The 22,549-nt window shown below is 39.6% G+C and overlaps 1 protein-coding gene across 1 annotated transcript; it reads left to right on the top strand.

Annotated features, from left to right (window-relative positions):
* Nucleotides 1-147: 147 nt before the first annotated feature.
* On the top strand, nt 148-22,041 carry LOC141912476 (cytoskeleton-associated protein 5-like). The gene is made up of 40 exons (XM_074803700.1): nt 148-243; nt 701-1,018; nt 1,332-1,458; nt 1,703-1,782; nt 2,636-2,807; nt 3,178-3,307; nt 3,905-4,011; nt 4,154-4,267; nt 4,372-4,476; nt 4,549-4,638; nt 4,893-5,057; nt 5,636-5,764; nt 5,992-6,153; nt 6,412-6,516; nt 6,724-6,834; nt 6,926-7,204; nt 7,462-7,553; nt 7,894-7,951; nt 8,204-8,329; nt 8,751-8,884; nt 9,406-9,580; nt 9,921-10,034; nt 10,436-10,564; nt 10,814-11,008; nt 11,367-11,591; nt 11,916-12,053; nt 12,244-12,393; nt 12,817-13,020; nt 13,468-13,603; nt 13,972-14,165; nt 14,576-14,766; nt 15,133-15,285; nt 15,825-15,951; nt 16,398-16,841; nt 17,358-17,546; nt 18,160-18,378; nt 18,717-18,987; nt 19,516-19,655; nt 19,867-19,947; nt 20,252-22,041. Exons 2-40 carry the CDS (start codon nt 762-764, stop codon nt 20,396-20,398), a joined length of 6,165 nt encoding a protein of 2,054 aa, XP_074659801.1. The 5' UTR covers nt 148-243; nt 701-761; the 3' UTR covers nt 20,399-22,041.
* Nucleotides 22,042-22,549: the final 508 nt, after the last annotated feature.

The raw sequence follows: 22,549 nt of genomic DNA, 5'->3' as shown, positions 1-22,549 counted from the left end.
GGCAGGTGGATTTACCATCTAACCCTAACCCTAGCTTCAGGTGAGTTCGAATCCCCAGATTACTACTGGACTTATGAGTCCACATGCCGAGGTTTAGCCATTACTACACCGCAGCCAATCAGCGCGCCAATAGGTCACGTGGGTTTTGAAAATTTTCATGGATGACACACAGTATCGAAAAAAATATAGAAACGAATCGAACACAGGAATACTCACAGCCCCCTCACGTCTGACATAAATAAGGTATCCATGTTCAAATTCGCTATTCCCATTTATTGTAGGTTTTTCTTATTGTCGCCTCTGAGAACTGTCAGAGTCGACAGCCTACAGACCAATTCGTTCGTGTTGTTGACGTTGTCGTCGGGCCTTGGCTTAAAATCGGACGGTGGTGTGTTTATTGAATAAGAAATCATCACTCCGATGGCGACATACAGTCTGTCTGTCTGTCTGTAATTTATAACAAAATGTGTAATTTGTGAAAAACTCAAATCACATCAAAGTTAAAGAAATATTCCGTGCTGTCAATGTTCTATCAGTGTGTCACATCGCTCTCTCTCTCTCTCTCTGCAAAGATTCATTTAATGGATTTATTTGGTGTAGGCCTATCATTACTCAATTAATGAAGGAATAGTTCCTGGTCAATAATAGAATATAGTAGTTAAAGACTTTCTGCGAACAATTTCTTCATTTTACATTTAAGGTTACGCACGACAAATAACTAATCGCAACAGCTACTATCGGTAGCTAAGCACTGCGCAACAATGGCTGCGCCTGACGACAACGAGTGGCTTAAACTGCCGACTAACGAGAAGATACAGCATAAAGCGTGGAAAGCTCGGATTGCCGGATATGAGGAAGCGATTAAACTATTCAAATCAATCACAGACGAGAAAAATCCGGAATTCTCTAAATATCTCGGTCTGATTAAAAAGATGGTTGTCGATAGTAACGCGATCGCTCAGGAGAAAGGATTAGAGGCAGTCGCGACGTTCGTTGAGAACGCGGCATGCGCTGGCAAGTGAGTATTATATCAATTTGGTTGGTTTGTTGAGTAGTACACAAGAATTTGCAGGACCTAGTTCCTCAGTTTGTGAGTTAGAGGTCACTCTGAGTTAAAGATAGTTCATTTTCAATGAGTTAACTGAGAGTCAAATCTTAAATCGGAACTGTGGAACTGAACCCTGAGAATTAGTTTTATAGACTGGTAAACTGGAAGTTTATTCATATTCAATTGACTTGTTATCTCTCCAGTTAAAGTTAAAACCAGGGCCAGGTTCCTTTAGTCAAGACTCAGACTCTGATTTTGTGTCTCTTGTGTCTTTGATTTTTAGAACGGCTGGTGAAGGTTGTTCCGGTATAGTTGCGAAATGTCTCAATTCGGCTCGAGCAAAAACTAAAGAAAAAGCATTGGAAATATTAATGCTTTATGTCGAAATTGAGAAACAGGATATTGTACAGGTTTGTGTCAGTCTGGAAATAAATAACATCTATGTTTTTGAAGTGCTGTAGGCCTATATCATTGTTATGTTATTTTGGTTTCTCTAATGATGGAGTTTAGCTAAATAGATTATTATTAAGATAGGTCACCAACCGTCGGTATCTCTTCAGTCTCCACCAGTAATAACTTGTTAGTTTCAATCTAAGTGACTGTCAATCAGCTTTTTGATTATCAATTTATCAATGAATATAATTTGTATTTTAGGAAGAGTTGATAAAAGGATTTTCGAATAAAACACCGAAGATTGTTTCAGGATCCGTTTTAGCGATGAGAGAAGCGATGAGGTTTGTATCATTCTTACTGCGTAATAATACATATCAGGATTGTACCACTCACCTGGTAGTTAGCGAATTTAAAAAAAAGTCGGGGAATTTCGTTAAAAGCTAGATCTTGCATAGAATCAAATAGTTTCTGTCTATGTCTTACGTATTTGACTGTGTTAATTGATTGGATTCTTAGCAGATCAAGTCAGGGAATAGCCGGGGCACAAAAAGTCAAATAAAAGTGGCCAGCCTGTATGTGTTTACCGATCTCTGCTACAATTGGTTCTGGGTGGATGAGATTTTAAAATTTGATTGTTGTCGCTTTTCCTGAGCTGTAACATGGCCACCATGTGTCACCACCATCCACATCTGTTTAAAGCACCACGTGCTTGCGACATCCATAATAGATATGAATCTGCATGTCAGTGTTCTCCACAACAGGTTTTAGAGGGGCGGCCACTCTTCATTTTTACAACCACCCCTTATAAAATATCTGCTGCCTCTACCAGATTGGATATCAATAATCTATCAATGTTGATAAAAATTGCTTTGAAATATTTTGAGCTAATGTGAAAAATAGAAGATAACTCCGAAATTAAGCCAACAATTTTCAGTATTTTTGATTGAAGGAAGTTCAAGTTCAAATTCATTTCACGGAAAGCATGAAAGGCTTTGTACTGAGATTGAGAGAAAAAGAAAAACAAAGAATGAATTTTTAAATTTTTAAACGAGCACAATTACAAAAAGAGAGAAAGAGAACAGTAACTTTCTGTTATTGAAAGCCTTGCTACTTCAACAGCCACAATGAATACAGTAACCTATTCAATAGATATCGATATTTTATAAAAGTATCGTTTTATTTTGATTTTTACAGAGATTTCGGTACGAAGATCATTCCGGTGAAACCGCTCGTGAAATTATTACCCGGTTTATTAGAGCATCGAGATAAGATCGTCAGAGAGGAGGGTAAAGCGCTCGTTATAGAAATCTATCGCTGGGTCGGAGCGGCCATCAAACCACAACTCGTTAATCTTAAACCGGTTCAGGTAACGATCTTTTCATCGATAACCAGCCAGGACCCCCTCACGCAATCTGTTTACTTCATCTCTCAGACAGTCGAAATTTTGATCATCCACACTTCACATGTGTTCAGCACTTCAACTGAGACATTATTAATTTAAAATGAACTACAAACACCAGAATTTAGATATTTTATCAGCGCACTTTCAAAAACTGATTGTCCACACTTCACATGTGTTCAGTGCTTCACCTGAGACATTTCTAATTGAAAATGAATTACTAACAACAGACATTAGACATTTTATCAGAACGCTTTCAAAAACTGATCATTCACACTTCACATAAATGTGCTTCATCTGAGATGTTAATCCTATTATTCCTTTGTTTTATAAACAGTTAACCGAACTCGAAGCCGAGTTCGAGAAGTTACCGTCTGAAAAACCAATACAAACACGATTCCTGCGATCACAACAGGATTTAAAAGAGAAACTCGAGGCTCAGGCAGCGGCTCGCGAGGCCGGAGATGGTTCGTATAATATCTCACTATAGATTCAATGTGTTCTCCATATGCGGGGGCTACGTTCATTATTCAGTGTATGAAATGGTGGTTGCTGAAGTAGCAAGTCTTTCGATCCCCCCCCCCCCAAAAAAAAAAAAAAAAAACATTGACGATTAAGTTAAATTTTGGTGTTAACCCTCGATTTTTCACATCAGTTCAATACATGTATCTGTCAATGCAATTATCAGCATTGATGGAATATTGACATCCACTGTGTTAGAGGCAGCTGTTCAGAAGTCATGCAATGGGAGTGGGTCAATTCAAGGCCTTAAAAGTGATGGAATTGCCTCTATAATGGTTGAGTCGTGGTCATGATCCTTGAATGGCATCTACCTTACAACGCAGATACATTTTGAAACTTTTTGGTCACATTATATGAGATATGGCCATTGTATTATTTGGTCTAGATAGCCGATATTTGATAAGTGGTGGCTGATTTTCAGAGGGGTGGGTGCTAAAATGAAAGGGGTGGACGCACTTCTAAAACCTGTTGTGGAGAACGCTGACTCATGTTGAGTGACAGGAAGAGGTGATAAAATGATGATTTGATCGTTTGTTGTTTAGACGTCGACGGCGAAGAAGAGCAGGAAGAAGAAGACATTGATCCGTACGAGTTAATGACGCCGGTCGAAATATTATCGAAATTACCGAAAGATTATTACGACAAAATCGTAAGTTTTTCACGATTTGAATACAGCAAATAGAGTAGAAACTGCTGTCAGTTTGTAGAATATTTGAACGAAGTTTAGTCTCAAGTCGACTGTTATACTTTAGACGACGCGCTTCAATTGTTTTACGCTCGTATTTTGACAGGAAGCGAAGAAATGGCAGGAAAGAAAAGAAGTTCTGGAAGCCGTTCAGAAACTGGCGGAGAATCCGAAGTTGGAACCGGGAGATTACGGCGATTTGGTTCGGTCGTTAAAGAAGGTGAATACCTTGCACTCAATGCTGCTGTCGCCGCCGCTGCTGCTGCTGCTGCTGCCTGTATTTGATTTAAAGTCTGCATTGTTATTATTGTTGTTGTTATGCAGGTTGTTGGTAAGGACAGTAACGTCATGTTGGTGGCGCTAGCGGCTAAGATTTTGACGTCGTTGGCAAACGGACTGAAGAAAAAGTTCGCGCCTTACGCTACTGTGGTAAGCAGAGATTCTCGATCACCATCAGCAGTAGAGATTTTTGAGTATTTGATATGATTTTGTTTTCTCCAGTGCATTGAAACGATATTGGAGAAATTTAAAGAGAAGAAACTAATGGTTGTACAAGCTTTACGCGACGCATCAGACGCTATTTTCCTATCGGTACGTGTCCATGTTATATATATATTATTATTGCCACTCAAATCCTTTAAGAATTCCCTTCAAATCAACTCGAATGTCCCCTTGAAATCAGCTAAAATTTTACCCTCTAAACAACTCAAAATCTACCCTCAAATCAACTCAAATTTACCCCTTCAAATCAGCTCAAATTATGCCCTGTCTGAACAACTCAAATTTTACCCTCAAATCAACTCAATTTCTCCGCTGAAATAAACAAACAAAAACTCTATTTTCAGACAACAATCGAAAGTTTCAGCGAGGAATGCGTCGCTCAACTGGAGAATAAAAACCCGTCGATTAAAGCTGAAACGGCTCTGTTTATTGCCCGGTGTTTTACCCGGTGTACGCCGGCGACGCTGCCGAAAAAACTTCTCAAAATATTCTGCGTATCGCTCCTAAAGGTAAACAATTAAACCGCTTCGAAATCTAACTCTGACTCTCTCACAGTATCGAAAAAATCATCAGATTTCTCGGCTGGAAAATCATGGAATCAACTTTAAAATGGCCGATTGGTCATTGAATTATATATCCTATATTGTGTCTTGCTGCGCTTTGCAGGGTCTGATCTGAGCACTTGTCCGATTGCCCGGGACAAGTATATTCTCATCAGGGCAAGTAGGTTATCATTATCACTTAGTCCCACGGGCTAGTGCAATTTTAAGCTATTTTCCCACTCGATACAACGGACACCAATCGGACTGCCTGTGAAGGGCAAGTATTTTTTGGAGGCGGCAAGCGAAATTTCAGATATGCTTGGCCCCCGGGCAAGTGGCTTTCATTCCTTAGATCGGACCATGCAATATAATCATGTAATAACTGATGAAACTGTGTATTTATAGCATTGAACATGTGTGTGGAATCTAGGACAATTGCCCCCCTCTGTAGACAATATGGCCGGATAACTGCCCTCTATTTCTCAACGCCTCAAGATCGTTTGTAGTTCATTTGAATCATAAACCTCTGTATTTTGTATTTTCAGACGATTAACGACACGGCGCCCGACGTTCGAGAAGCATCGTTTCAGGCGTTGGGAACCGCGATGAAAGTAGTCGGTGAGAAACCGTTGGCTCCGTTCTTGGCAGACGTCGACAACATCAAAGTCGGCAGGGTACGATTTACGTTCGTTTAATAATGTGGATTAGCGAGAGAGTGGGGAAGAGAAGAGTAGTGGGGAAGGGAATAGGAGTTGGAAGAGGAAGTTGTGTAGTTAATTTCTGGGTTTGTACGCCTTGAATTCCTGGAATTTGAGTAAAATCAGTTCGGGGAAATTCAGTGTTTCGAGGGCATTCTTTACGGTGAATTTTGCGTTAATATCGCGTGTTGTTTATTTGATAGATTAAAGAATGTTGCGATAAAGCGGAACTCGTGAATATGAAAGGTAAAATCGTATCGAAACCGACTTCAGCTGCTGCTGCTGCTGCTCCGAGTTCCGCTCCAGCTGCGGCGGCTAAACCTGCCCCGAAATCTGCTCCATCGAAATCAAAACCACCGACGAAGGTTCGTAAAATCGTCTAGTAATTTGCCGTCAACAAGAATGGGGATATTTTCATAGAATTTGAGATTGATTTGACACGATTTATTCCTCTCTTGGCAAAATCTTGGCGCTATTATTATTAGTGAGTTCTCCGAAAGGTTTGCGGCATTATAACTGAGACCTTCACTTTTACTTCATTATCGAATCACTACGTTGCTCATTACGAGGGAAGATGTTTGATAAAATGATTACGTAGTTATTCTCATGTCTGTTCGATTTAGGGTGCGGTTAAACCTCGACCCGGAGGTCCGCCTGCTCGCGCGACCAAATCGAAGAAACCCGCCGCAGCTGCTCCGAAAGATGAAACAATCGAGAGTCTATTATCGGTACGTTGAAACTTTCCTTCGCGGTCTTTAGAGATCGGAGGAATTCCGGATTTTCTCTGCGGGGAATTCGGACCCTTTTTTGAAAATCAGGAAATCTGAATTTGCTGTGGATACAGTATCTTTTGATTTAATCCTGGAATTTTTTATCAAGGGTTAGGGGAATATCGGATTTCGCGACCTGTAAAAACCTTTTTCTCCATTTTTCAGGATGAAGCAGTCGAAGAGAAAGCGTCTGCCGTGTTGCCGGGCGACACTTTAACCAGACTGAAAAATGCCAACTGGAAAGAACGTTTAGCTGCCATGGAAACGTTCATGAAGGTAAGTCGTCGTTTATTAATCGCATTTCGCGAACGAACGAGCAAAAAACCCGTGATTCACGGTGAAAAATATGATTTGTTTCTTGATTCAGACGATTCAAATGTTGACGAAAGACGAGATTCCGACTCAAGCTTTGATTCGTACGGTCGCCGCGAAACCCGGACTGAAAGACAACAATTTCCAAGTGTTGAAAATCAAACTGGAATTCGTCGCGTTTTTGGCGTCGAATTCGAAATTCTCGAAACAATCAGCGGAGTTCGTGTTGAGCGATTTAATCGATAAGATCGGCGATATTAAAAACGGTTCGGGATGCAAGGCGGCGCTGACCGCGATCGCCGAGGCGATTTCAATAGGATACGTTTGTCAAGAGGTAAGTTGTAGGTCAGGGGATGGAGAGTTGCTTAAAGGTGTTAACCAGTTGACATTCTGGTTTGACCGTAGTTGCTAGTTTTGGAGCAATTGGTCCCCAGGGTTAACTCTAACTCACAATTGTGGAACTGGATCCAGATGGTCAACTTTGACCAACACCCAAAATTCGGGTTGACAGGTCCAGTTTGGTGTTCAAGCTGTCGGCTGGAATTGTAGAGAATGCTGCATGATTTTGAACGATGATTCTCTCTGTTTTAGGTGATTCCCGTCGCCTTCGAGCAGAAGAACCCGAAGAACCAATCGGAAACATTGAATTGGGTTTCACAGGCGATCAAAGAATTCGGTTTCAAGTAAGGTTTATTTAAACCCCAACAGGTGGCGGCGCATGCTGCATTCTATGATATTTAACGCGATTGCCACTGACCTGGAAAACTCAAGGAATTCAGATTATGTGATTGAACACTTGTTTCTTTATGCGAATTCATCAAAAATGAATGGATTGTAACATTTTAAACCTAGAAAGTTCTCTTGATTCACTCTGGGAATATTGTGTTAATCACATGGAAAAATCAGGGAAAATTCTGAAAAATTCGTAAATTGGGCGAAAAGTTGACCCTGCAGTCGCTGCTCGATCTATAATATTCAAACTTATAAATATATGATAATTATTTGCGCTAACTTTTTTTGCAGAGTGAACGTAAAACCGATGATAACTTACATCAAAAAAGCGTTCGGTCACACTAATCCGGTTAGTGAAATATCAATGAATATTCTCGATATCTCAAAAAATATTTTGCTCATTCAATTCGGATTCATTTCAGGGCCCAGTTTCACAAACAGGATTAAGGCCTAAATTGATTTAAAATAAACTGAATTAATGAAGAAATTAAATCGATTTAAGAGTTAAACCTTTTTGTGAAACTGGGCCCAGTACATTGGAGTATTTTTGATTGAAATTAATCTGATATTTGGTATGATATATCGATGTATATATTTGTAGGCTGTACGTACGGCTGCTATCACACTAGTAGGAGTGATCTATATGTATATGGGCGCTCCTATACGAGTGATGTTCGAAGAAGAGAAAGCCGCTTTATTACAACAAATCGACGCAGAAATCGACAAGGTTTGAATTTAACAGCTATTTCTCAATCAGTCCGGTTTCATGACGGATTTAAGGAACTTTATGTCAGAAAGGGCAGGGCCCAGTTGCTCAAAAGTTGGTTAAAGATAACTAGTGGATAAATACCATAGTAACGATGAAGTTTTAATTGTCACTATGTCAACAATCCACTGGTTAACTCTAACCAACCTTTTAGCAACTGGCCCCAGGGTTATATTTTCGGACAATCTGAAAATGTCTTTTCTGTCAAGTAACGGCATTATTTTGTTGATAACTGTGGAAAAAGATATATTTCTGCTGCTGCTCCCTAAAAAGAGGATTTTGCTGCAAAAAGGAAATAGTAGATCTCCGATCTAGTCTGGCTAAGCCTGTGGTGTAGATAGCCTATGAATGAATGATGAAGATGACGATAATGATTTTGTAGGTAAAGGATTCGAAACCGCCGGCGCCGATTCGTGGAGCTAAACCTAAAGACGTAGCAGACGGAAACGATGATGAGGACGACGAGGAAGAGGAAGAATCTAATCCGGCTGATCTAATCCCGCGTACAGATATTAGGTAACCATAGCAAATAATCCATCCTCTCCAGTTCTCAGCCCGTCCATTACTGATTGAATTAAGAAATAGTTACTTGGAAAAAGCCCATCCTAACCGCCCCGTTTTGCCAGACCAACACCAGATTTAAACAGATCTGGGCCCAGTTTCACAAAAAAGATGAACTCAAATTTTTGGTGTAATTGCTATTGGTTACTTCATGTTTTCAATGAGGACAACAATTCAAACTTAACCCTTTTAGGATTAAACTTTTTCGTGAAACTGGGCCCTGGCTCGATAGATTCATTTGAAAATGAATAAATTCTAGCTCTAAACTTCATTGCAGGAACTGTTTTGGGGTCATGCAATCTATAATTTTGCATCAAGGGTGGGGGGTTAGTGCTTTTGTTTACTAAAATGATTGAACTATAGAAAAAAATGGTCGATTCTGCACACAGGGGGGTTGTTGATTTCAAATTTTATGTGTACATAGTAAATGAAGTGTCCTTCTAATCACTGTCCGTCTGTCGTTATTGATTCTATAGTTCGTTGATAACCGATGAAATTGTTGAACAACTCGCCGATAAAAACTGGAAAATACGCAACGAAGGATTACAGAAAGTAACGCAGGTTCTCAGCGAGAATAAATTCATCACGGCGAACATCGGACCGTTGCCCGAGGCGCTGAAAGTTCGACTCGGCGATTCGAATAAATTACTGGTGAGAGATAACCTTAGTTTCACACTGTCATATTCATTAATTGATTACATCACTGATGCTAATCGCAGTATTTCAGAGTTAATGAACAAAACCCACGGTTGATGATTTGACAGTTTATTCTAACAGTTCCGGGCTTGGTTTCATAGATGGTAGAAAAATAGTCCCTGGGCACATTTTGAAATTTGTCAGTTAAAACCAAGGTTTCTCATTGTTACGATGGGGGTTGTCACCTAGATTGTGGATTTATCCCTAGGGATAACTTTGATACAGTCGATGAAACCGGGCCCAGAAGTTTTCACTGACTTCTAGTAGTTGTTTATAATTGTATGTCTCGTTTCAGGTGAATACAACTCTCGGTATTTGTCAGACATTAGCCACCGCGATGGGACCACAATTAAAGAAACATATACCAGTAATGGGTCCTGCTATATTAAACTGTTTATCCGATGCCAAGGTAAGCTATAATAATTTCTACGTAAACAGGGTGGCCACTTACCTGGAAATCGGGGAAAGTCTGGGAATTTTCTTTTCTTTAAAAAAGTCGAGGAATAGCGGGGTATTTCGTAAAGAAGCTAGATATCGGGCAAAAGTTAGGGAAATATGTTGAGATTGCGAGATCGCATGTAAAATCAAACAGTTTCCGTTTATGTCTTACGTATTTGACTGTGTTAACTGATTGGATTCTTATCAGATCAAGTCGGGGAAAACAACGCGCATGTCAGGTAATAGTCAGGGGAAAAAGCAAGTCAAATAAAAGTGGCTGCCCTGATAATCTTGTGACATCAGATATAGAGATCTGGAATTTGACCCAAAAAAACCCATCGGAATAACAATTTGATTTTGTCAATTTTTCAGCCAAATCTCCGACAATCGGCGGTTAAAACGCTGGACGCGTGGTTAGAACAATCTCATATGAATTGCTTCATCGAAAACGAAATGCTGTCGGAAGAATTACGAAAAGAAAACCCGATGCTTCGAGCCGAGGTATTTTTAAGTGGCAATTTGTATTTCTAAATCAATCTAAATTTAAGTCATCATTTGGAAAAGTCGTTGATCTGGATCCAGTTCCACAGTTGTGAGTTAGAGTAACTCAGAGTTATAGTAAGTTCATTTTCAATGAGTTAACTCGGAGTTAAATCTTAACTCGGAACTGCCGAACTGGACCCTGATCTCAACTGCGACGAATTCAGTGAGTTCCAGTGTCTTTAGTAAGAGATGTTTTATGAATTTCAGCTGCTCGGGTGGTTATCGTCGAAATTACCGAACTATAAGAAACTGAACGCCGATTTGAAGTTGTGTATTCCGTTTATATTGATCTGTTTGGAAGATCGAAATCCTGAAGTTCGCAAGAAATCGAACGAAGCACTCGTTCCGTTTATGATTCATACGGGATACGAATCATTCATTAAAGCTACGTCGAAATTAAAGGTAAGATGATAAGTGGCATTGATAGTGTAGGACCCGATTTAGGACCCAGCTCCACATGTTTGGACTGAGTTCAATAGTTCAGGACCTTGTTCAACCATTCTGAACCCAGTTGAACAGTTCTTGATCCAGCTCCACATGTCTGGACCCAGTTCCGCATGTCTGGACTCAGTTCGGCATGTCTGGACTCAGTTCCACAGTTCATAACTCAGCTCCACATGTCTGGACCCAGTTCAATAGTTCAGGACCTTGTTCAATCGTTTCTCAGTTATGAACCGAGTTCCACAGTTCTTGATCCGGTTCTAAAGTTCTGGATCCAGTTCTACAGTTCCCAGTTAAATTCTGATCGTTGCTTTTTCAGCCATCGTCAAAGACCCAGTGCTCCTCGTTGTTAGAGAAAGCCAGAGAGAATTTACCAGCTAAAGAACCGAAAACTGCGAAACCCGCCGCCGCGCCAGCCGCTGTAGCTGCACCAGTTAAAGAACCGTCGCCGGTGAAATCGGATGCCGACGATTCTGAACCAGAGCCAACGGCTAAAAAAGTGGTGGGAGGAAAATTGAAACCTCCAGCGGGAAAAACAATCAAGGTTCGTTTAAAGCGATCAAAGACAATTTAAGTTCGTAGGGTTCTTAAAAATCAGGGAATTCTGGATTTATTTTCCCCTGCAGGGAAATACAGGGGACTCTTTTCTTGAAAGTCAGGGAGTGCAAATTTTGGGTAGTTTTAGTTTTTGCCAGTGAACAGCGGTACAATAAGATACATCCCCTCTGAGGATATCTTATAATTTTATCGAGGAATTTTGGCCAAGGGTCATTGTAAGTCAGGGTAGTTTCAGGGAGGAGGTTTTGGATGCTCTCAAGAACCCTGAGTTGATAGTTTATATTATATAAAGTGTTTATGTTTATTGAAGGCTGGTGGAGCGAAATCGGGAAAACCGTCTGCCGCCAAAACTACCGGTAAAAAAGACGCCGAACTGGAAGAAGAATGCGCGCCTTTAATAAACAATAAGAATAAAGAGCAGAGAATTAAAGACGAGAAGAGTAGAAAGGTACGTAGGGAAAGTTTGAAGATATCAATTGATTTATTTCGGGCATGTTTGGATGAATTCTTAAATGTAACTAATTGAAAAATGAACTTTATATTTGGACCCAGTTTTACAGAACTCGAATTCTCAAGTGTTATTTAAGGAACTGATTTGACTCAATTCTAATGTAATTGAATGGTTTCGTTTTTGTTAGGTTCTGAAATGGGATTTCACGACGCCGAATCTGGAATACCTAGATATCCTACAACGACAAATGGATAAGAACGTCAGCGAGGCGTTGATGGAACAAATGTTTCATAAAGATTTCAAAGTTCACATCAAAGCGATCGAGCAACTCGCGCAGGTAACGGATTCACTCACTAAACACTTCACTGCGCTCCATGATAACTGAAAAATAGATCTATCTGGTTAGCTTTAAGCTACTGTTCGGCAGCTGCCAGCTTCATGGTCTGGAAAAGTGAAGAATGTTTAGGACTGAGTTGCATTTGGCTTTCTTGAGTAAAATTATTAGAAATAATCAAATTTAAACCTTAGAATCAAATTTTACTGGTGAAGATTTATTGTAGTTGCATAGTCATGGCTAAGACTTAAGACCAGTCTAAGACCAACTCAGTTCTATAACCAATCTAACAACTTAAAACCAGTCTTTAGATTTAAGACCACTTTTGGACTTAAGTCGTGACTAAGCAACTGGCCCCTGGTTTTAGGGCTCGTCTGCGTTAGACTTGTTTACGTTTTTTACCGTGTTGTGTATGTATGTTTCTAGGTCGTAGACACCGATCAAGCCGCCACTATCGCGAATTTAGATCTCCTATTGAAATGGTCGTCGCTACGGTTTTTCGACACTAATCCGAGTATGTTGATGAAATTGTTGGAATATTTACAATCGTTATTTGCGATGTTGGCCGAGAAGGATTATCATCTAACGGAATACGAGGCGACTTCCTTCATACCGTATCTAGTCAATAAGGTAAGAACCCATAGTCGTAAATCTCAATGGATTTATATGAATCCATGTCACTGAATTGGAGAATAGAAGTTTGAATACAGGAGGATTATAGGGGGTTTGTAGAATTTATGAAAAAGTGGCAGTTAAGCCATGGTTCATTCGCATACGTACTGGACGCAGGTTCTGAATCCTGGGACCGGTTCCACAGTCATGGCTTAGACTTAAGACCAGTTTAAGACCAACTTCGTTCCATAGCCAATCTAACAACTTAAGACCAGTCTTTAGATTTAAGACCACTATTGGACTTAAGTCACGACTGTGCAACTGAATCCTGGTGATTGGAGAATTTCCTGATTGAAATAAGGTTCATCTCTCACCTTAATCGGGAAACGAACCCTCGAAGAAGTGGTTTTTGTGATGGGATAGCGATGAATTGATGAATGTGATGTTGTTGATGTTGTTTTAAAGGTTGGCGATCCTAAAGATATAATTCGTCGCGACGTTAGGAGTATATTCAAGTTGATCTATAAAGTTTACCCGGCCAGTAAAACGTTTAACTATTTGATCGATGGTTTGAAGAGTAAAAATAATCGACAAAGATCAGGTACGCAGAGTTTCTATTGTACGGGTGTGTCGGGTATAATTTCGACCCTGTTCCAGGAGCGATGGGGTCTACAGCCCTGGGTCTAGACACAATTTGAATTCTCTGTCTAGAGTATATACTATACGTGTCAAGAAGGATTCTTACAGATCAGAGAATTCCAACTCTTTTCTTAAAAATCAGGGAATGCAAGAAATCTAATCGGGGAGATTTTGGTCAGGGGTCAGGGAATTGTAAATTTTAGATTCCCTGATCTGCGAGAACTCTGGTCAAATTTATCTCAAAAACATTGTAGCCGGGTTCAGGCTCTGATTATGAACATTTTCATTATGATTTATTCATTCTTTCTTATTATTTCACTGATTTTGTAGAATGTTTAGAAGAACTCGGTATTTTAATCGATGTTTACGGAATTAACGTCTGCCATCCGTCGCCGGCGCAGGCGTTGAAACTGATCGCCGCGCAAATCAGTAACCGTGACAACAGCGTGCGTACGTCTGCACTGAATACTCTCGTCATCTCGTTCAACATCCTCGGCGATAATTTATACAAGTATTTAGGAGCTGTAAGTATTTTATTTTGATTTGTTCAGCGAGGAATTTTTTCACCGATTTTATTTGAATCTGAGAGATGAATTTGATCGTTATGGAAATGTAATATTTCTTATCGTCGAGAATCCGAAACGAATCATAATTTTACTTAATCCTTGAATTCATTTGAAACGAGACGGTCGTCTTAAGTAATTAGGATAATCATAATTTCACTGAATCCTAGAAGTCAATAGGAATGAGTCATCGTAATTACACTTTTAAACGGATCCTCGTGAAAAGGGTCATCTTCTTTATAGAGAAACTTTACAGTCACTATAGACTGACTATAGAATAGCTAAGAGTAACTACGTAACTACTGAAATGAACTCATAAAATCCTCACCTGCCACAGTTGGCGTGACTCTGTTCTGTTTTCTCTCCCACAGTTGAATGACAAAGATCAAGGAATGTTGGAAGAACGCATAAAACGTTCGGGTAAGATAAAACCACCAGGTGGCGGTGGTACTGGTGGTGGCGCCGCGGTGGAAGAAGTCTCCGCGCAGAAAACGACGACAGTCATAAAGACATCGTCAGAACGACCGAATACAATCGAAACAACTACTAATAATCAACAGCAGTAAGTGTTCATTTATAACCTTCAACACCATTCATTCTCACCTCAACACGGCCATCTTGGATGTGCTGAGTAGATTCGTAAAAATTTCGGAAAAATTATTTCCTGAACAAATCAAATTTTGCCTGAGATGTTGATGAAAAGAAGTCATGCTTGAAAATGACTCTTGATCAACGATGATTGGGCTATGTTTATGTTAAGTAAACTTCTTCTAAATCGGACAAACTGGGACCGGCAAAATTTATTTAGGGTACAAAAACTTGTTATTGTTATAGAAAATGATTTTGTTGTTGCGTCCGAATTGGTCAAAAGTCCTACGTTTACCGTCTTTACTTTACCAGTAATTATTGTTGAATGATCTTCACTCAGGACTCGTGGTGTACCGTCATCGGCGCTCGGTAAAAAGAATCAATATTTCAAACTGGACATGGACGAAATGGAAATCAGTATGATAGCAGAACCGCAACTAGTGGACTATAACATCGAGGAGATACTGGAACCAGTCAACATACCGGAACCAAAGTCAGTTTCATCAATACGACTATATTGTAAAAACAGGGTGAAGCCACTTAACCGGAATGGAGGGAAAAGTCAGAATTTTCTTTTCTGTAAGAGTTGGGAATTCGGTAAAACAGCTAGAAATCAAAGAAAACTCAGAGGAACTTAGTTAGATAGAATCGGTTTGCATCTAAGTCTTACGTATTTGACTTGTGTTAATTGATATGATTCTTAGCAAATCCAGTCAGGGAGAACAACATACATGTCAGGGAATAGTAAGGGAAATTGCAAGTCAAATGAAAATGGCCTCCCAAATAATGCTTAACTACCTTTTCAATAAAACTTGAAATATGATGTATATTTCCTTGAGCTAGTAGTTTATTCAACGTTTCCGGAAGATGACTATAAGAATATACCAGTAGTTGAAATGTCTTATATAACTACACTAGTTCAAGGAAAAAAATTTTCGGACTTAATATTATCTTTCATTATTACTGCAGTATTCTCTATAGATCTTTCATCATGACAGACATATCATGTTTTATCAATGGTTATATTTATAGAGTGAGGCCGCCCTCTCCGTCGATGATGTTACTCGGTTCGTCAAGTGATGCTGCGTCTGCTATAGGATTCGCTATTACTCAAATAGCTAACGTAGAAATTAGTATCAGTATGCAAGCTTTAGCACAGGTATGTTCAGTAATTTCAATTTTTTTCCACTCATGACTAATAGAACCGACTGGACAGACTGAGCTTATATTCCTGTTGCCTGAAACAATGCGCTGAAATTTCATATAATTTTTATCTTGCTTTGTGGATACTTATTTAGCCCTTTTTCAGTCTATATGCCCTTATCATTTCTTTGTGCTCCTGTCAATGTCAGCCCCCTGCCCTGGGCTGGGTTTCATAGATGTGGAAGAAAAATAGTCCCTGGGAATATTTTGAAATTCGTCAGTTATAACCATGGTTTCTCATTGTTACTATGATGGTTGTCACCCAGATTGAAGATTTACCCCTGAGGCTAACTTTGATACTCAGTCTATGAAACCGGCCCTGTATTGGTCCTCTACTCGGTAAAATATTTACAGCAGTTCCAACATCAAATGTAACTAAAAATGTTATATTTATTGATACAGGTTGACGAAGTGTTGAAGGACAGCGAAAAAGCGAATATGATGACGAATCACGTGGATATGTTACTATCATCGATATCGATGCAGTTACGTTTAGCGTATATAAAACACATCAGCGACGAATCGACTCCGAAACTCAGCGTTATTCAACTGTTAAAATGTCTACTGGCGACGCTGATGGAAATATTCACGGTACGCGATCTCGCGAAGAACGCCAGCACCGACATACTGAAAGATCTGACGTATCACCTCGTTAAAGTTCTGCTGGATAATCGACTGAACGAGTTGGACGAAGGTCCGCAGGTCGTACGGTCGGTGAACGTACTCGTCGTGAAGATGATCGAGAAGTCTGAACCGTCGCGGTTTCTCAGCTCGTCTATTAAACTGTTACACGAGTGTGTCGCCAGTGATAACTGTTCACCGCAGTTTAAAGAGCTCGTTATGAAGGTACGAAATATATACTTCATATTTCATCGGCATTTTAATATCAACGGGTGGCCACTCACCTGGAAATCGGCGAAAAGTCAGGAAATTTGTTGAGATTGCTAGATCACGAGGAAAATCAAACATTTTCCTTCTCTGTCTTATATATTTGACTGTGTAGATTGGTTGGATTCTTAGCTGATCAAGTCAAGGAAAACAACGCGCATATCAGGAAATATTTGTTTAGATTTGAAGTAGTCTTAGTGCCATATTTATACAGAGATCTGAAGAAGCCGGTTCATCCACGTTTCATTAAACTTCTTGGAATCGAATTTTGCAAGTCGGTATAGAGGCACTTAATCAATAACTCATTGATCTGGTGTCAATCTGGGATTCATGGATTCGAATCTTAGTATTAGCAGAGTTTCGGTCGGTGGGTGACGGGCAAAAGAAAAAGATGGCAAATCGATGAAATTTGTCCAAAATGATGATAGTCTGATACTGAATTGTTGGTTACATGTTTGTAATGTATATTTGCAGTGTTTATGGAGGGTTGTTCGTTATTTGCCGAATGTGATCAACGATCTAAATTTCGATCGCGTATTGTTGGATATTCACACGTTTCTACGAGCGTTCCCGCCGGCGTCGTGGAAGGATCGCGGTAACGACGTACCGCTGCGTACCGTCAAAACTATCGTTCATTCGCTCACCAAATTCAAAGGGAATAAGGTAAAACTCGAGTTCATGGTTTGAAAGACGTTTAACTCCGAATTCAATTTAACATTTACTGAATTAATGTAGAAATTACATGGATTTTAGAGTGAAACTTATTGGAATTTTTGCTTTCTGTGAATTAGAAAATTGTTGATTGAAAATTATTAAGTAGCTGTAATCATAATCAGAACAGATCAACTGTTTATTAAGAATCGATTAAATTTCTTCATTAACCCTTTCAGTGCGTCTACACCGCAGTGAGGTGTACGAATCAGTGATGGATTTTGCTAGTACATCGCATTGCGGTGTATTGGTTTAATTAGCAATTACTAATTATCTCTCTTGAAAGATGGCAGCACCTGTCAAACACAGTGAAATACTAGTAACTAACGATACACCGCGCCGCGGTGTAGATGTACTATAGTGTTATTCCCGTTATTCAACACACTAGGGTGGAATTTTTCAGAATTTTCAAATTATCTTCAGCACTATAGGGTATTAATTAGCCAGCACTGAAAGGGTCAATTCATGTTTGAATCGATTAACCCTTTCACTCCCAGATAATTGTGCACATCCTGCTCGAGCTGCTAGAAGGAAATAAAACTCATAATTGTTTGTTTATATTCAGATAATGGATCATTTCTCGCTGATCGAATCGCACGATTCCGAACTGCAACAATACGTACAGAAAATCCTGAACAGCGGCGTCGGCGGCGGCAACGAACAACAAACACCGACAACGCACCAGCTGAAAAATAAAAACGAACAAATTAACGGCGGAGGAACGGACGATCAGAATATACGAACTCCGGATTCAAAAACAACTACGACGACTAAATGTAAAGATGTACGTAAAATGATTCGCGATTCAATTCACAGCGTGGGTTGTATATATCGAGAAATGTTACACCAGAGTCGCGCATCCATTTAGATAAAATAAACCGATTGGGTTTACTGAAAAACTGTTTTCGTTTAGACCAGTTTGTTGAACCAATTTGCTCAAACTGGCCATATCTGTCGTAAATCTCAATGGTTTAGGTCAAACTGGCCAAACCATTCGACGAGCAGCAGTTGCCCGCAAAATCTAATCGGTTTCTTCTTGACAGCATGCACATAGCCTCGCTTGCCGCAGTTGGCTCTAATCGATAGGGGAAATGAAAAACTTGGTCGATGTTTATTTTTCAGAGCGCCAAATCGAAGCAGCGATTTTCGAAATCGACGCACGACATGCTCGCCGAAATATTCAAAAAGATCGGTTGTAAAGAGAACACGCGAGAAGGTCTGAACGATCTGTTCGATTTCAAACTGAAATACCCCGAGGCCGACCTTGGCCCGTTCTTGAAAAAGTCGTCGACGTTCTTTCAAAATTACATCGAACGCGGATTGAAAACGATCGAAGCGGAACGAGCGACGAGCGCCAAGGAGAACGAACGAACCGAACACGATAATAACTCGGGTAATTTACAACAGGACAGGGTGGCGCCACTGACCCACCGGAAATCAGAGAATAGTCGGCGAAATTTCTCTTTTCTTTCAAAGAAGTTGGGGAAAATAGTCGGGGAAGTTTGTTGTTATGGGCAGATCACATGTAATATCAAACATTGACTCAGGTGTTAATTGAGTGGATTAAGAGTGGATTATTGAAAGATTTGCTAAAAATCTTGAAAATTCATAGTATTTGCTTGAATCTAAAAAGTAGGAACTCGGGGGGGGAAGGGGGCTGTGACAAATTTTGCCAAATATCTTAACACCTGTAAAACCTCAGGGGCCGGTTGCATAGTCATGGCGTAGACTTAAGACCAATCTAAGACCATTTTAGTTCTATAGCCAATCTAACAACTTAAGACCAGTCTTATGATTTAAGACCACTTTTGGATTTAAGTCACAACTGTGCAACTGGCCCCAGGGGATTCAGATGGCCTTCTTAATCACTTGTTAACCATCAGGGATTCTCTAGATGATGTGTGCGCGTTTGATTTTGTAGCCGTGAATAATACTGTGAATAACCATCAGACAGCGGCGGTAACGCCGGACGACGACAGCGGATCGGACAGCGTCATCAATCCTTCCGTTTACATGGAACGACTACGTGTCCTGAGACAACGATGTGGTCTCGATAATCAGGTAAATATTCTACAAGGGTTCGCGGCATCCACATGGTTGTTAGAATGGTGTGCTTTGTGCAAGAGATATGAAATGGGGATTCGAAATTAGCTTGCATCGTGTTTTCATTAGAAAACGGCGATCAGGAATTCATTTAAAGCTAATGCTTTGAGGAGCCTGATATATACTCTATAGTTACTGAGATATTTGATATATGAATGTTTATTTTTAGCCGAGTGGTGATGGTGGTAATTTGAGTAAATCTTCCAGTGATAAATCAGCCTCTAGCTCCGTAGATGTATCCGTTGTTCTGGTAAGTTCAACTGCTTCCATTTCTTCAATATATTGTTCTAGATGTCTTTAGTCTAGCCTCGATTATCCACCAACAAGAAGACATCAGTTCTTACAGCGGTGAATAATTGAGACTTGAACTGATGGTCAGTAAGGGAACTGTGGAACCGAGCCCTGTTATCCACCAGTCTCTATTATCCACCAATGAGACATCAATTCCTACGATGGTGGATAACCGAGAGTTAACTGTCTTTAGATGAACACTTTTAGTCAAAAAGAAATCTTAAGAATCGAGCGTTTTATTGACGATTGTTTTTGTTTTCCAGCCAAACGTCGCGCAGCAGCAACGAACGACCGACTCAACGGAGTTCTCGGAGAACAATGCCAATAATGATAATCAACCGATCAGATCGAACGTCGATGATTTGAGGAAACGATTAGAAATGGTGAAACGCGCGTCGTCTAAAACATAGTCAGCAATCGGCGCGGGGACACTGCAGGAGGGGTCGCGGGGTACGTGGGCTGGACAAAGGATGCATACGGTTAATTATACCGAAGTAGTTTAACATTTCAGTGTAAGATTTTGATATAAGAGTCTTTTACATGTATTACAGAACAATATTTCATATATTACGTGTATTACATGTTTTACATACGGTCTACTGTTGTTGGTTCGGAATATCTCCGTCTATCTCGAGATGGGTGTTTAGTTTTTAAAACTCGGGAGATACAGCTTGAGTCCTTTTCAATCGCAGTACAGTGGAACCACGTTCAACTGTTAGTCTTAGTTGAGATGATCGTTACGTTGAAGACTCATCCAAATGAAAACTTACACTTCGTAAATCGAATTAGAAATACAAATTAGGACTCAAAAGTAGAGACGACTTCAGTTATTTGACGACTCCACAGCGTTTCGACTGTAATGAATCTCATTCATTTGTAAAGTCGTATATTTCATGAATATTTCGCGCAGATTAAAACTATCATAAGAATTGATTGTAACGATTTATTTGAATATGAAATGGTAAGAGGATCGGTATAAAAATATCTGTCCATGAATTATTCACACATTATATGAATAATAGATGATTGCATGGCTGCAGGTTGGCTGTTAGTATGTACCGTAATAGGGTCATTCATTCATAAAGTACATATAAACTAATGTACGCACTTGTTGTAGTCGCCTACCTGTACATAATGCTTAAACAGTTCAATAATCGGGATATAATTATCATTGGTCCAACTATCGATAGATGTCTGTAAAATATGTTGATCCACTTCCACAGTCGTGAGATTAAATTCACTCAGTTCATTCTGTCCGATTCGGATTTCTCAAAAGACTGGATTCATTTCATTGGTCCCAAATGATAGGAATTATCAAGCTGGTTTAACTATACTATAGTGCTGTAATTTCAATTAGTTTATTATATGTTAAATAACTGTTATCAATATGGCTGTGCTGATTCTGCTTTTTGATAGTTTGCTTCTTGACTTACGTGGTAAATTGCTTTATTTTTCGTACAAACTAATGAAGATAAAGAAAAACGTGTATAACTTGAAAATGATAATTTGTCTTTGAAAGGGATAGAATGAAATAGGTCATTGAAATAAATTGACAACTGTAACTACTTAAAAAAGAAAACTACTTAGAATTATGAATTTTTTACTGTATTTAGTGCGCTTGTACCGCAATCAGTATGTCTGAATTTTCCGTGTCCAGGAGTGATGATTACTGTGCCTGGAAAGGGGCTATTTGTGAAGTGCATAGCACGCATCCACAATGATAGGAAGGGTTCAGAAATTTGCTACTTCTTTGAAACTGTACATAATGCTTGAGATTGGTGGATATTGAGTAATGTACACGAATAGCCCATCGTTTATACTTGTGGTGATTTTCTGTCTGTTAAATTGTAAATAGTTCTAGGAGTATAGATATGAATATGTGGTTTTTTTGTCAGCAGTCTCTGATTATGTTTGGACAGCGCAAATATCTGTGTGTATCGTACTATGTTTGTTTTGGCATTCATTCTGTATGTAATCTATGAAAGTATTGTACTATTGTGTAATATTAGTAGTAATTATGGAATTTAAAACATGGCTCTCTCTCATTATATAAACTAGTTTAAATCAAGTATTTGTGTAGTTCGTTTGTGTTTGAAGGATTTCTTTTGCCAATTCAGGGACATCCTCACTTGCCAGGGTTTGGTTACTGGTTACCTTTTGCTGAAGCCAACGTCAACTACAACGTTGGCGTTGGATGATTCAGGAACCACTTGTGCCATTTCTTTGCTTTATGGCGTGGTGTTTTGTATTGCGGTGGATCCTGGGAACCTTCCGGCCTCTGTACATAACATGAAGACTGGACGTACAGATAACTATCGACTGGAATCTCTCCTAGGGAAAAAACAACCATTCTATTTGCTATTTTATTAAGTTCTCGTGTATGGGCCCAAGTGTAGAATGCGGTTAAGTAGTTGCAGAACAAATCACATATTTATATTTAACCGCACTACCTAATATATGCAGAATTAGCTGGAGGACTGAATGATGCTGGGGAAGGTGATGACGATACTGGGGAAGGTGATGGCGATACTGGGGAAGGTGATAGCGATGCTGGGGAAGGT

Source organism: Tubulanus polymorphus, chromosome 11, assembly GCF_964204645.1.
Source record: "Tubulanus polymorphus chromosome 11, tnTubPoly1.2, whole genome shotgun sequence".
Classification (NCBI taxonomy): Eukaryota; Metazoa; Nemertea; class Palaeonemertea; order Tubulaniformes; family Tubulanidae; genus Tubulanus; species Tubulanus polymorphus.
This window is presented reverse-complemented; position numbering and strand designations above follow the sequence as displayed.

Bases quoted from the DNA above. Each gene is read 5' to 3' on its own strand.
- LOC141912476 (XM_074803700.1), top strand. From the start codon at position 762: ATGGCTGCGCCTGACGACAACGAGTGGCTTAAACTGCCGACTAACGAG. The intron at 1,019-1,331 runs GTGAGTATTATA...TTTGATTTTTAG, and splicing joins AACGCGGCATGCGCTGGCAA to AACGGCTGGTGAAGGTTGTT. The intron at 4,639-4,892 runs GTACGTGTCCAT...CTCTATTTTCAG, and splicing joins CAGACGCTATTTTCCTATCG to ACAACAATCGAAAGTTTCAG.